The 12842-nt window shown below is 33.4% G+C and overlaps 2 protein-coding genes and 1 pseudogene across 2 annotated transcripts; 1 reads left to right on the top strand and 2 right to left on the bottom strand.

The window, feature by feature from the left end:
- Positions 1-58: 58 nt before the first annotated feature.
- Positions 59-1684, top strand: LOC114730081 (uncharacterized protein At5g48480-like; annotated as a pseudogene).
- Positions 1685-2722: 1038 nt separating this feature from the next.
- Positions 2723-3559, bottom strand: LOC114730078 (uncharacterized). The gene has a single exon (XM_028917103.1). The coding sequence runs from the start codon at positions 3557-3559 to the stop codon at positions 2723-2725; it is 837 nt and encodes a 278-aa protein (XP_028772936.1).
- A 6121-nt stretch (positions 3560-9680) lies between these two features.
- Positions 9681-12481, bottom strand: LOC114730082 (uncharacterized). The gene is made up of 4 exons (XM_028917106.1): positions 12300-12481; positions 12000-12224; positions 10588-10791; positions 9681-10028 (listed from the first exon to the last, which is right to left on the bottom strand). Exons 1-4 carry the CDS (start codon positions 12303-12305, stop codon positions 9975-9977), a joined length of 489 nt encoding a protein of 162 aa, XP_028772939.1. The 5' UTR covers positions 12306-12481; the 3' UTR covers positions 9681-9974.
- Between the last annotated feature and the right edge of the window lie 361 nt (positions 12482-12842).

The following is a 12842-nucleotide window of genomic DNA, read 5'->3' as shown; positions in this document are numbered from 1 at the left end:
ACACTGTCCCACCCCCCAACCCCACTTCACGCATTTCCATTTCTTCGTCTCCTCCCCCTCGCTTTCTCTCTCCTAGGGTTAGGGTTTTTGCGGAGCTTTGTGTGTGCCTTTTTAACTCTCTGATCCATCAATGGCGCAACCGGAGGTTCAGAATGGTGGAGCTGAGAAGGCAGCAACTGTGGTGTCGTTCTCCGCTGTGAAGCCGCAGATACTGGTGGAGGCGCCGAAGGCAAACGACGCTGTTCAGTTCTATAAGGCTGCATTTGGTGCCGAGGAGGTTGGCCGTACAACTCATCCGAAACGCAAGGCTGAGCAAGAGCTCCCTCTCATCCTCTCTGCTGAGCTGAAGCTCGCCGGCGTCACCATCCTCGTCTCTGACCTCTTGGCGACGATTCTGCTGCTCCGTAAGTCTATACCTCTCGCTTTCTGTGTTGTTTCTTCACTTTCTCGTCTGGATCATATCTGCTTACTTTTTCTTTCCTCGCGTCTCTGATTTTCGTTTCTTGTGCTGCTCTGCGTTGAGATCTTTTGTGCTCTATATATGAGTGTTTGTTTCTGTAGGATCGCTCACCGAACCGAACAATACGCTTGTAAAAGACATTTCGTGTTGTTTCTGCTTTTGTCTTAAATTTCGTACCCTAAAAACCGGTATCCTGGCGCAACTAATTAATAAAGCGTAGCTGATAATTCTTTTGTCCTTTGCTTTGCTATTTCCTTTCTCTTCTGTGTTTTATACCTTTTATTAGCCATTCTATCGTTCTCATCGTTTCATATTTCGTATATCTTGCTTTTCGATTCACTTTGAAACCTTTTGTCGTACTCAAATGATTTTTTTGGCTGTATCTTACCCTTTATGTAGTTTTGTTCTGAATAATGGTCGTGATTTTCGTTACATGTTCGCCGAATGGTGATTTAATTGTAGAATTTGTGTTGTTTATGTTTCGATCTGCTCGATCTCACGCTTTAATCCTTGTATCCTGGAAAACTTACTGCACACACAGTTCATATTGTCGTTTTATTATCAAATCTCGTGATATCAGTTTCGCTATACCTACTAGATAAGACTTTCGTGGTCTATTGACTTGACTTTTTAGGCGATTCTGTTCAATGTTTTGTAGTGATTTTGTTTTCTTTCGCTATATTTTTCTTCGTTTATGATTGGAAGCGTGCCACTCTCAGTGAAATGAAACTGATTTTGTCTTGTTTTTCATATGTTTTTTAAATTGTTTTGATTAAATATTTCCAGGGCGAAGAGTGTTGGCAACGGTGTCGTTTTGTGCCTGGAGACGGAGGAGGTAGAAGCTGCCATTAACAAGGCGGTTGGCGCCGGAGCTGTTGCGGAAGGCGAGATCGTGTCTGGGGAGGGCGCGTGCTGCGGGGAGAGCGTGGGCAAGGTGAAGGACCCGTTTGGCTTCGTGTGGGCCATCTGCTCGCCAGGAAAGAAGTGCGCTAACACAGAAGCTGAAGCCTGAGATGAGAAAATAGCAGTTGGACGCTCTGATTTTAACTGTTTCTGATCTGAGTCCGCTTCTAGCCGTTAGGATTAGCCGTTAGACCCTTCTCTGGGCGTAGTATTAATATTTTGAATAGCCTATGGACCATTGAACTTCATGAATTATGGACTTTTTGAATACTCTTAACTGACACCTGGCAGTTAATGAAGTAGACTTAAATTTTCTCGTTCTGATGGGTAAACTAGTTTTATTAATATATCATATCCTTTGTTTCTGCTTCTGTTTTTCTGGGCCTGATGACCAACACGTTGCCATTTTGCAAGGGTATTGTCGTCATTTCATGTTGTTGGCATGGATGAGAATTAGAAGTTAGAACATGGAACATGGAAGCATGTTGGGTATTATATTGTATGATTAAGATATGCGTGCGCTTTTAATTGTTACATTATTATTATTATTATTATTATATGGGGCGGAGATGTCGTCGAGAGGGATGCTATGGGTGTGTAGGGTCCACTGAGCATTTGACTGGGGTTAGGGAAGTGTCCTATTAGAATTTGACACGTGGTCATGGCGGGATATTTGAGGAACAAATGGAAGGGATGGTGATGGTCCCCTCCGGGAGGGGGGGATATGGTGGGGTGTGGCATATTTGTGGAGAGGGGAACGGAATCCTCGTGATGGTTTGTTTTGAGCATGAGCCATTGAAATGAATGAATGAATGCTCGTGATGGTTTGTGCGGTGTTAGTATTGTTTAAGGCATGGCAATTTAGAAATGCTGGAAATGTCAGATGCGTCGGGATATGAAAGACAAATCAAAGCGCACCCTATTATTATTATTTTAGCTTATCTCCTGTGTCACGTGTTGTCATTTGATTGTATATCATCTCCAATTAGGTAGTATGATTATTTCAGTTGCCGTACACAACCCAAAATCAAAGTTGTTAAGCTTTTATTTTTTATTTTCCTGTTTTCAACGAAGTAGTGAATTATGATAAATGATTTTGGCTCTGTCATCATATTGCAAGTGTAGACCAAAAATTAATCTCTACGACATTATGAATGACTTGTTGACTACTTCCCCACTCCATTCCATGAATTATTTTGGGTTTGGGTCTGGCTCAGCCTGCCGTGAGGCCAACATTTCAGATAATTCAAATTCAATACAAAATATAGTTTTGGTCCTGAAAATGCCGATGGAATGAGTTTTTTTTTTTTTTATATAGGAAAGGCAAGATGAAGATAAAGAACTAACAGGAACGAAAAACTACTCTAAGTCATCCCTAAAGCGAGAAAGGTAGTCGGCCGGTGGATGCCACAACATAATCATTCCTTCTGTAAGCCTGTGCGCCTCCTTAGCCAGTTGGTCCGCACACTGAATGTTATCCCGAGGTGTGTAGTTGATCTTGAGGTCCCAATCAGAGTACATCAGATTTCGTATTTGCATTATGTGTGATCGTAAAGGATGTTGAAAACCTTCATCTACCATAAGCATATTTCCAGTCCTTGTTGTTTGTAAATTTCCAGTATACGCCATCACTTTGCTGTAACCTTGTTGTTTGCAAATTTCCAGTCCTGTTTGTAACGCCAATAGTTCTGCTGCCGTAGAGGGTAGGAAACCCAATTTCTTTTTAAACCCGACGAGCCATTGTCCTGCTGAGTTCCTAACTATGCCTCCACATGCCGCGAATTTTAACGTATTGACAGATCCGTCTGTATCCAATCTAACAAACCCCTCAGGCGGAGGGGTCCACTTGGCTTCCCAGTCTGTGCATGTGCCAAATAGCTGATGCTTCAGTTCTCCTTGTTCTGTAGACTCCATGAGCAGATGTAGTCCCGCATGTATAAGTTCTTCCGCATGGCTTCGCTTTCCCTCCATAACTCCTCTGCATCTGTTCTTCCATAGTAGCCAGCAAGTCAAGGCGAAGACTTTTAGCCAATGCCATCGTTTTTTCTCAGTTTTTTTCTTACAATGCCCTCTCAATTCTTCCAACAGAAAATTTAAGTGAGTTGGGATTTTAGCAAAAGTTTTGACATTATTAGCAGAACTTGAACTTGTCATCTTACCATGAATGAAGGGGGCCGAATTCCCTTCTTGGACCATCTTTTTGTCAGCTAAATCCAATAATTTTTAGGACCGACGATGTTAAAATTCGCGTCCAACAATCATGACTTTCTTCCGTTTCTCGTCTCTTTCTTGGTGGCATTGTCTGATTTTTTTTAGAATTAATATTATTTTTTATCTCTTAAATTTGTTTTTATTTTGGTTTTGCTTCAAGTTTTAAGTCATAGGTTTTAATTCTTTATGGAGTAAATTGGTCCAGGTTTTTATTAAATTATAGGGAAAAAAAACTTAAAAGACTAAAATTTATGGGTTAAAACTTTATGGACCAAAATTAAAATGAGAATAAACTTGGTACACTAAAAATTGTATTAAACCCTGTTAATATTTAAAATTTTTTTATTTATGAAAATAAATAAATCATAAATAAATATGATAACATTGCCATTCTCGTTGTTTCATGTCCATTTTACCATCTGTCTCCATGGCCTTTCAGCCATCTTCAACTCCTCAATAGCTGACACGTATAACCACGTGGCTATCTCCACTCGTCCACCTGGCACCCATATGTTTGCCACGTGTCGACCCTTTCCCAGTTTCCCCTTTGATCGGTGCCTTCATGGACCTAGTCGTCCAGACGCCTTTTATCGTCGCCGGAAACGGCAAACTGTAACCCAACCGCTGCCAGGGCAATAGTCTCCAAATGGGTACCCAACGTTGGCGTCTCAGGGCCCGTTTGGTACAGGAAAAATGAGACGAAAGAAAAGGAGAAAAATTTTAATAAGCTCGATTTAAAAAATTAAAAGTTTTTAATTAATTTTTTATATTATTTTTTCTTTATTTAAATTTGAAAACCCTGCTTATTCAATTTTTTAAATAGAGATCATTAAAATTTTTCTTTTCCTTCCCTTCTCTTCATTTCCCTCATACCAAACAGCACCTTAATGCTATTTTATTGTCAGTACTTAATACTACGTCCACAGTCCAGATTTTAACTAAATAATTAATGTGTAAATGTTAAAAAAATTAATTAAGTTAATTATTTGTAATAAATATGTGTTTTTTCTTAAAATATTCTTGTTAATCATGTGTGTAATAGAGTAAATTTTTTTAACATGTGCAATAATCTCGAGGACTACTTTGAGAAAAAAATAAATAGATATAGAAGACAAAATAAATTGAAATATAATATTTGGATTAAATTGAATCTCCAATTAAATTTAGGACCGGAGGTAGTATTATTTTTGGGAAAATTGTAATAAAATCCCATCCAAGAGAATTAAATAAAAAATGATATATTGAGATCCTCAAATTATTCTGAAGTCCCAAAAAACCTCATTACAAAATATTTTGTTTGTTTAATTACCAAATTATTTTTTTTAATTTTGCATTGATAATTGAAAAGTAGTCATTAACAAGTTAAGATGTAAGAATTAATAACTATCACGGTAGTTATGACTTTTTTGTATTTAATTCTCTTAGGTGCGGTCTGATTGCAATTTTCTCAGTACTTTTTTGGGGTCTGATTATTAGTATTATTGATTTCAAATTTTCACTTGTGTGGGCGGCTCATGATACGGACCCATAAGCAGGCATTTAAAAGGAAAAAGTCCTCCGCATCTTGTTCTCCATAGAAGTAACATTAGCTTCACGAGTTTTGGTTTAGCCTTTTCAAATTATTCTATGCTGTCTAAAATAAATATAGAATTTTATTTCATAAATGAAAAATAATTTTTTAGGGTCTAAGCGCCTGGGAAACTGAGATATATGAGCACTTATACTGCGTTGGGTCTTGGGTTGGCTGTCTTTTCTATTTAGAATTTTCCTTTCCAGCGTCTCTTTTCCTTTAAAAAACTACTGAAAAGTCTTTAAGGTATTTGGATATAAACTAAACTATGATTTCAAAAATGCTTTTATGATTTACGAAGTAAATATATGAAAGAATTTGTCTTGTTTTGCGGAAAAATGCTTCTTAGAAACACTTTTAAGCATTTCCAAACACCCCCTTTATTTCAAAAAAAAAAGTGCTTAAAAAAAAAACTTGAATTGAGCGATTGTAACTCATCTTCTTCAACTGATGCAACTTTTTTTTTTCCCCAACCGTAAGCTATTTTCAACTATATATAAAACAAAAAAGTATTTGTATATGATAAAGATACAAAACTATATTGCACACAATTCAATAAAAATTATACTCCCTGAAGATGAGTCACACCCAAATTCTTAAAAACAAATGTCAAGTATATTTGATTAGGTAATAAATATTTTAATGTGGAAATTTTTAGCAATTTCCCCTTTTCCTTTCCATTTTAGATTTTATTTAAAAAGATATATCAACAATTATGTATATCACATTATGAAAGACGTGCAAAAATGAAAACTCCTACTCAGAGTTTCATGTAGATAATAATATGGGAAAAAGACAGAAAAATAACAATTATGTAATGCTATTAATAACAAGTTTTTTGAGAAATTCAAAAAGTAGTATTTTTACAACTTAATAATGCCATTAACAAGTTCCATAACCTTATTAACAATTTTAGTATAGTATTTAATAACATGTTTTCTTAAAATTAAAAAAAAAAAGGCATTTTTACAACTATAGCAACTATTTTTTTTAAAAAAATTTTTTTTTACAACTTCAGTATAGCAGTTAACAACTTTTGTAATGTTATTAACAATTTCAATATAGTAGTTAACAACAAATTTTCTGAAAAATTTAAAAAGTAGCATTTTTACAATTTCAATAACGTCGTTAACAAGTTCCGTAACTCTATTAACAACTTCGGTATGGCATTTAACAACAGGTTTTCTTAAAAATTAAAAAAAATAGCATTTTTATAACTTTAACAACTGTTTTTTTTTTGAAAATTTTTACAACTTTGGTATAATAATTAACAACTTTTGTAACGCTATTAACAATTTTGATATAATAGTTAACAACAGGTTTTTCAGGAAATTTGAAAAGTAGCATTTTTACAACTTCAGTAATACCGTTAACACACTCAAACACCTGTTGTTAACCGTTATATTGAAGTTATTAAAAGCGTTACAAGAATTGTTAATTGGTATACTAAAGTTGTAAAAATTTTCAAAAAATTGTTTTCGGCCGTTGAATTTCCTGAAAAACCTATTGTTAACTGCTATACTGAAGTTATTAATAGCGTTACAAAAATTCTTAACTATTATACTAAAGTTGTAAAAATTTTCAAAAAAATTATTTCCGGTCACCGGAGCTTGTTAAACTTCCTAAAAAACCTATTAAGTTGTTAATAGTGATATAAAATTGTTAACCATTATACTGAAATTGTAAAAAATTTTAAAAAATCATTTCTGACCTGCAAAACTCCGGTGACCAATCTCGGCTAGTCACTGGAGCTTTGGTGACTAAATTGGGATTTCTCAAATTCAGCATACTTTTTTAGCATTATGAAGTTCATTTGTCATTTTTTTAAATCTTTTTTCCTAATAATATCATGTGCGCAAAAGAATATATAGAAGAATCATATATGATATATAGCTCTTAAAGCATGCCGATTCCCCTAAATGGCATCTCCACGCCTAGTCCAGTGGAACCTAAAAACAATAAAGCACGCAGCCTAAATTAAAGATAAGCATATCCTCATATTTATTCACATAAAAAAAAGCATTAATTAATTAATATTAGGCGTGATCCTCACAATTCACAAAGCCACTTAATTGATAGGTAAATTTACGATTAGTCACCCCTCCTCGCGATGAATACACTGAGCTCAACTAAAAATAATGTTGCAAGGAATGGTTAGGAAAGCTTGGTAATGGGAGGGGATGATAAATGAGTATTGAGGAAGAGTTGGGTTATATGCACACACTGGATTTAACATCGCATCTTTAACTCAAAATGTTGAAACTCTACTTTATGAATTCATCTATCTTATTTTTATGTTTTATATATATATATATATATATATATATATATATATTTTACATCACTATGCCCAAGTTTAACCGATTGGGATTTCCCACATCTACTGAAAGCCTACTAATATTTAGACATCTAGTAAAATTTATATTACTTCCGGTTCTTAATATAAGAGTTTATTTATTTTTATTTTAGTCTTAAATATAAGACTCTAATCTACTTTGTCTCTTATATTTATCTTCTTTTTTTTCAAGGTAGTTCTTATAATAATGGTAGTTTTAACTAATACACTTGATTAACAAGGATATTTTAGGAAAGACAATATATATTTATTACAAATAACTAACTTATCTAATTTTTTTTAATCTACTCAAATTAGTCAATTAACTCTTATATTAACAATCAAATGTAATATTAGATAACTACTCCCCCCATCTTAAATATAAGACCCATTTTGTTGTGCAATTTACATTACAAAATGAATAATATATTTAGAACCGGACAAGTATTTCACAACGATGTTATGGTTTATAAGAATATTCTTTTTTCATATATTCATTTTGTACAACATAAAATTACTTAAAATAAACTGATATAAACAAACACTATATGCCTTTATATATAAGGGATGATCAAGAGCCTGCTTAGAGCTCATGCTCGGTACCTTGGTACTAATGAAATTTAGTTAAAGGGTAAATCATGGATTAAAACAAAACGCATGTCGAATTTGACTGGAAACAAAGTACAAATAGAATATAAGATTAAATGCCTAACTTTTTCCCCTAAAAATGACATGTATAGTTTGGATTAGATGTACATTTTGATACATTAATATTACTTCTGATTTTTAATATAAGATATAGACAATTAATTTACGAATGTTAAGAAAATTAGTCAAGTTAATTATTTTTAATAAATGAATGTTTCCTTTCATAAAATATTTTTATTAATTATAGACATTAGAATTCACTCTTTAACATGTTTAATCGCAACAAAGAATATTTTAAGGGAAAATGAATAAATATGAGATATAAAGTGGATTAGGATCTTATATTTAAGATCAAATTGAATCCAAAGTAACTCTTATATTTAGGACCAGGATAGTATATATAATCATTAATATATATATATATAATAAAATGTGTAAAAGAACCCAGTTTATTGTGGCCTTCAACTTTCCTGGAACTGAATATAATCATAAAAATGCAAATTGTAGAGTGGACTATGGAGTTTGTTGGTGGGCCCTATTTTTGCCCATTGGACATTGTTTTGCACGGTTTGAGCTAAGTATATGGACTGTTTCAGATCCCAATTCAGCTTCTCCGAGAGTACCCAAAAAATGTAAAAAAATAAAATAAAAATAAAAATAAATTCAGCTTCTCCTAATTTTTCTTTTTGTTTATGAATTATCCTTATAATCATATGCTCAATTAATCTCACGATTACTTCAGTCTAATTGAAAATTGAAAATTTTAACATTCATGGCCTCATAAACTCTATTCATATATTAAATATGTTTACAAGTAAACATTTCTATAATTAATTTTAAAAATAAAACATCATTTTCCTTTTTTAATTATAAAACATCTTCAAAGAAAAAAAAAGGCACAATATGGTGTCTTGTGTTGCATCATTTGGAATAATGTCTAGTATTAAATTTTGACAAATAAATAGGGCTTTTCCATGCTTTTTTTAAGGTCAAATAGGGGAAAAAATTTATTTATAAATTCTATGCCATAATTTTTTAATAATGTAATTTATTTATGATAAATAAATACATTTTTATATTTATTTATAATACATAGTTTACCTCAAATAATGCAAAGAACATTTAGGAAGCGATAAAAAAACCTAATGTTTTCAACAAAAGATCTTGTACTAAAGATCACGAGTAATGTCCTTACAATAAAGATTACACTAGAGTGAGTATCTTTACACCATTTAAAAGATATTATAACTTTAACATACACTAATAATAACATTAGCTTATATTATTAATTTAAAGTATAATTAGTAACAGTTAGAATGTCAATCACGAGTGATAGGATCTTAACAAAGAATTTCCTTTAAAATTTGTTTGTGCTGTTTGAGCTAGGTTCAAAGAAGATTCCCAAATGATTATATCAAATACAGAAGTGAGATATTATTCATGAGATTTCATTAAACAAGTTTGTTCCAATCATTCCATCAAAGTTTGAAAGTTGAGTCAAAATAAATAAGAAAAATATAAGATCACAAAGATGAACCATTTTACTATTTCACTTCTCTTTACACTGCTTTTCACATGCACACACCAAATCACAATCCTTACCCCAACAATTACATTTTTAAAATACTCAAAATTCTGAACCAAACCCCTAAATAGAAGAATTAACTAAGATCCATTAGAGAGAAGTGATTTAAATTAATGATCTGTAGATATATAATTAAGTCTCTCATTCTTAAACAAAGTGTAACATTATCCTCATTGATCATCATCGTCATCTGTGGCTATGTCCTCTTTCTGCTTTATGTACAACTCATTAATGGCTTCTCAGCTGTTTCCACGTGAAAGTTTCAGGCAATGCAAGTTGGCAGCAAACAACTGGAAAAGAAGCTCAGCCCTCTCTTCTGCACCACATCAACAGTAAAATTACTATCAGAGACTAATAATAATAAATTTGAGGAAAAGCAAAATCATATCTTTGAGATATTTCATCCCAAACTTCTAATAGTTGAAAGGAAAAAATTAAACCAAAGAAATAACGTGTGGATAGCCTAACAAAGTTTGAATGATGACCCTAATTTCATTCAATAAAGTACTCCTTTTAATTCTAAATATAAGAGCTAAGAGTTAATGGAATTGTTTGTTTTGGTTTAAAAGATAATACCACAATCCACTGTCTTTCCAAATTTTAATTTTCTTCTCAAACTTATCCTTTCAATTTTATTTTTCATACATTAAAGAAGGGTTTTTATATAGAGTAATTTTTATGCAAATGATTAAAGGGATATCTTAGGAAAACTAAGACATTACATATAACTAAGTATACTTGTTTCCTTAATCTCTGTGAATTAGTTAGCTCACACACCAGAAGTCCTTAAGATGTTATAACCTAGAACATGGAAGATTTGGTTTGTTAGAAATAAACAAGTGAAGTTTTACTGCAAAAAGTGAAAGAAGGAATACCTTTGTATGTTTTTGGTAAAGCAATTCAGGGGAGATTGTGTACAAGTCTTCATCCACAGGCTTAGGGGTTGGCCTTGAAACATTATTATTATTAACATAAATAGGGCTTCTTCCTCCTTCATGCTCACTCTCCCAATAATATTTCTGCTCCTCTTTTTCTCTATCTTCTTCTGCAGCTGCTCCTCCTTTCCCACGTACCTTTGTCTGCAGTCACACACACAAAAACATTCAATTTCCACATCAATTTCTCTCTGCTTTCCTTCCTAAAGTTGTCTTTCATGTCACATGTCCCTCTGCTTTTTTATTTTTCCCCTTTTACATTATTGAAGCCTTCTTTCCCACACTGGTATCATGCCAACAGATTCATCATTGAAGTCAATGAATTAAAGGTCTCATCCGCTATGTACGCATGTATTTCAATGTTAAACACATGAATGTAAGGTCTATAAAAAATATATATATTGATTTTTTTAAGATACAATTTCTAATAATTTATATGAACGGTTAAAATGCAAATTTGTCCTATTTTTTTTATTTCAAGATTGCCAAACTCTTTTTAGAGAATAAATTTGTTACAAAAATTTAAAATTGTAACAATTTTACTTTCTTTTGCTAATATTAACAGTTAAAATAGTAACATTAATAGTAATGATTTTTAATTTTGAAGAACAAATTTGTTACAATTTTAGCTACCAAGACAAATTTGTATCTAAAAATTTTTTAGGTACCTAATACTCCTAATTAAAAACTTTTAGAATAAACATGCAAACTACAGAGTTATTGAAATCTCTTTTTTAAAATTGAACTCCTACAATATACTATTACAAATGATACTCTCGTGATGGTATCCATTTGAAGACATTATGGCTTGTAAGAGGGCGTGATTCATTGAAGTCAATGAATGAAGGGTCCCACCCCACCCAAATAGTGCGACCCACCACATCAAAAGAAGATACAAAGCCGACCTTTAAGTTTTTTTGCTTTCTCCACCACTCACGGACTCTCCCCCCTATCATCATATCCTTTCTTACCTTGAAACTACGTAATCTCTTTTGAATCTTTCTAGGTCCAATGACTACTTTATAAACAATTTTACAAAACCAGAGTAAATAAATAATACTAGTAAATTAAAACCACAGAAACTACTAGTAGCTCATAACCTTATCATAATCTATTCACATGGAAGTCGGAAGGTCTCAATAAGGGGGAATTATGAATTAAACCTCATTTATAAGTTCATGATGGCCGTCATAATTCAACTAACACTACCCACAAAACGAAGAGAAGGGAAAGAAAGAAAAAAGAGCACTCACAAATGAAGAGAAGATTAGTTTTGGAAGAAATGAAATATGGTGTGAAAGAGACACATTTGAAGTGAAGAGGGGAACGGGTTAGAGAGAGAGGAGAGGAACCTTTCTTTTGCGAGGAACGACGATCATGGCGGGAGTGACGACGTCGTTCTGGTACAAGTCGCCGGTGACATAAAGATCACGATCCTGATCATCGGAGTGATCGGAGAAGGCGCAGCGAAAGAAGCCAGCTTGCGTGGCAGACTCAAAGCACTGCGTAAACGGAAGGTTATCGTTCCAGTCCCAGCTTCCAAACGCCGGCACCTGGCTCCTCCTGTAGTAATACTCCTGTACATATAATGTTGTTATTAACAGAGAAGAAAACAAGTGAAGAGAAAGAAGGAAACAAGGCGTTGCGCTTACCTCCATTGATGAAGCTGAAGTTGCAGAGAGATGAATGGGGGTTTCTGAGGAAGAAGAGTGGTGTGAAGGGAGATGTGAAGAGTGTGAGGTTGAAGCGTGGGGGTTTGAAGGGGCGATTTAAGAGGAAGGAAAGAGAGAGAAAAGTGAGTGAGTGAGTGTGTGTGTGTGTGTGTGTGGGTGGCCGGGAAAAGCAAAGGGACGTGTGGGGAAGAAAAGGAGGTCTGAGTGAGAGAGGCGAGGGACAAGGCGGTAAGGCATGAGAGAGTTAAAAGCAGAGAGGTGAAGCTGTTGGGACGATGAGGGAAAACAGGAAAAGATGCATTGTGAGGTGAGACGTGAGAATGACAGCCGGAGTACTTAATTAATTTGAATGAATTGAGAAAAAAAAAAGACTTACTATAATTTTTGGTTTTAAATTTGTTTTTATTTTAATTTTAGTTTTTTAAATTTTAAATCATGAATTTTGACTTCTGAGAGAATGAAATAATCTAAATTTTTATTAGATTATATAAATTAATATTATAAATGAAAAGAAATAAGATT

Source organism: Neltuma alba, unplaced genomic scaffold, assembly GCF_004799145.2.
Source record: "Neltuma alba isolate B1F8T4 unplaced genomic scaffold, ASM479914v2 tig00012707_pilon, whole genome shotgun sequence".
NCBI lineage: Eukaryota > Viridiplantae > Streptophyta > Magnoliopsida > Fabales > Fabaceae > Neltuma > Neltuma alba.
The sequence above is the reverse complement of the archived record's forward strand: the minus strand, read 5'-3'. Positions and strand labels throughout refer to the sequence as shown.

What these genes read in the sequence shown, in the direction of transcription:
- LOC114730078 (XM_028917103.1), bottom strand. Translation starts at nt 3,559, where the DNA reads ATGGTCCAAGAAGGGAATTCGGCCCCCTTCATTCATGGTAAGATGACA.
- LOC114730082 (XM_028917106.1), bottom strand. An exon ending in TCGTTCCTCGCAAAAGAAAG is followed by an intron (nt 10,792 to 11,999) that starts GTTCCTCTCCTC and finishes GTGTGACTGCAG; the next exon opens with ACAAAGGTACGTGGGAAAGG. An exon ending in TTTACCAAAAACATACAAAG is followed by an intron (nt 10,029 to 10,587) that starts GTATTCCTTCTT and finishes GATGTGGTGCAG; the next exon opens with AAGAGAGGGCTGAGCTTCTT.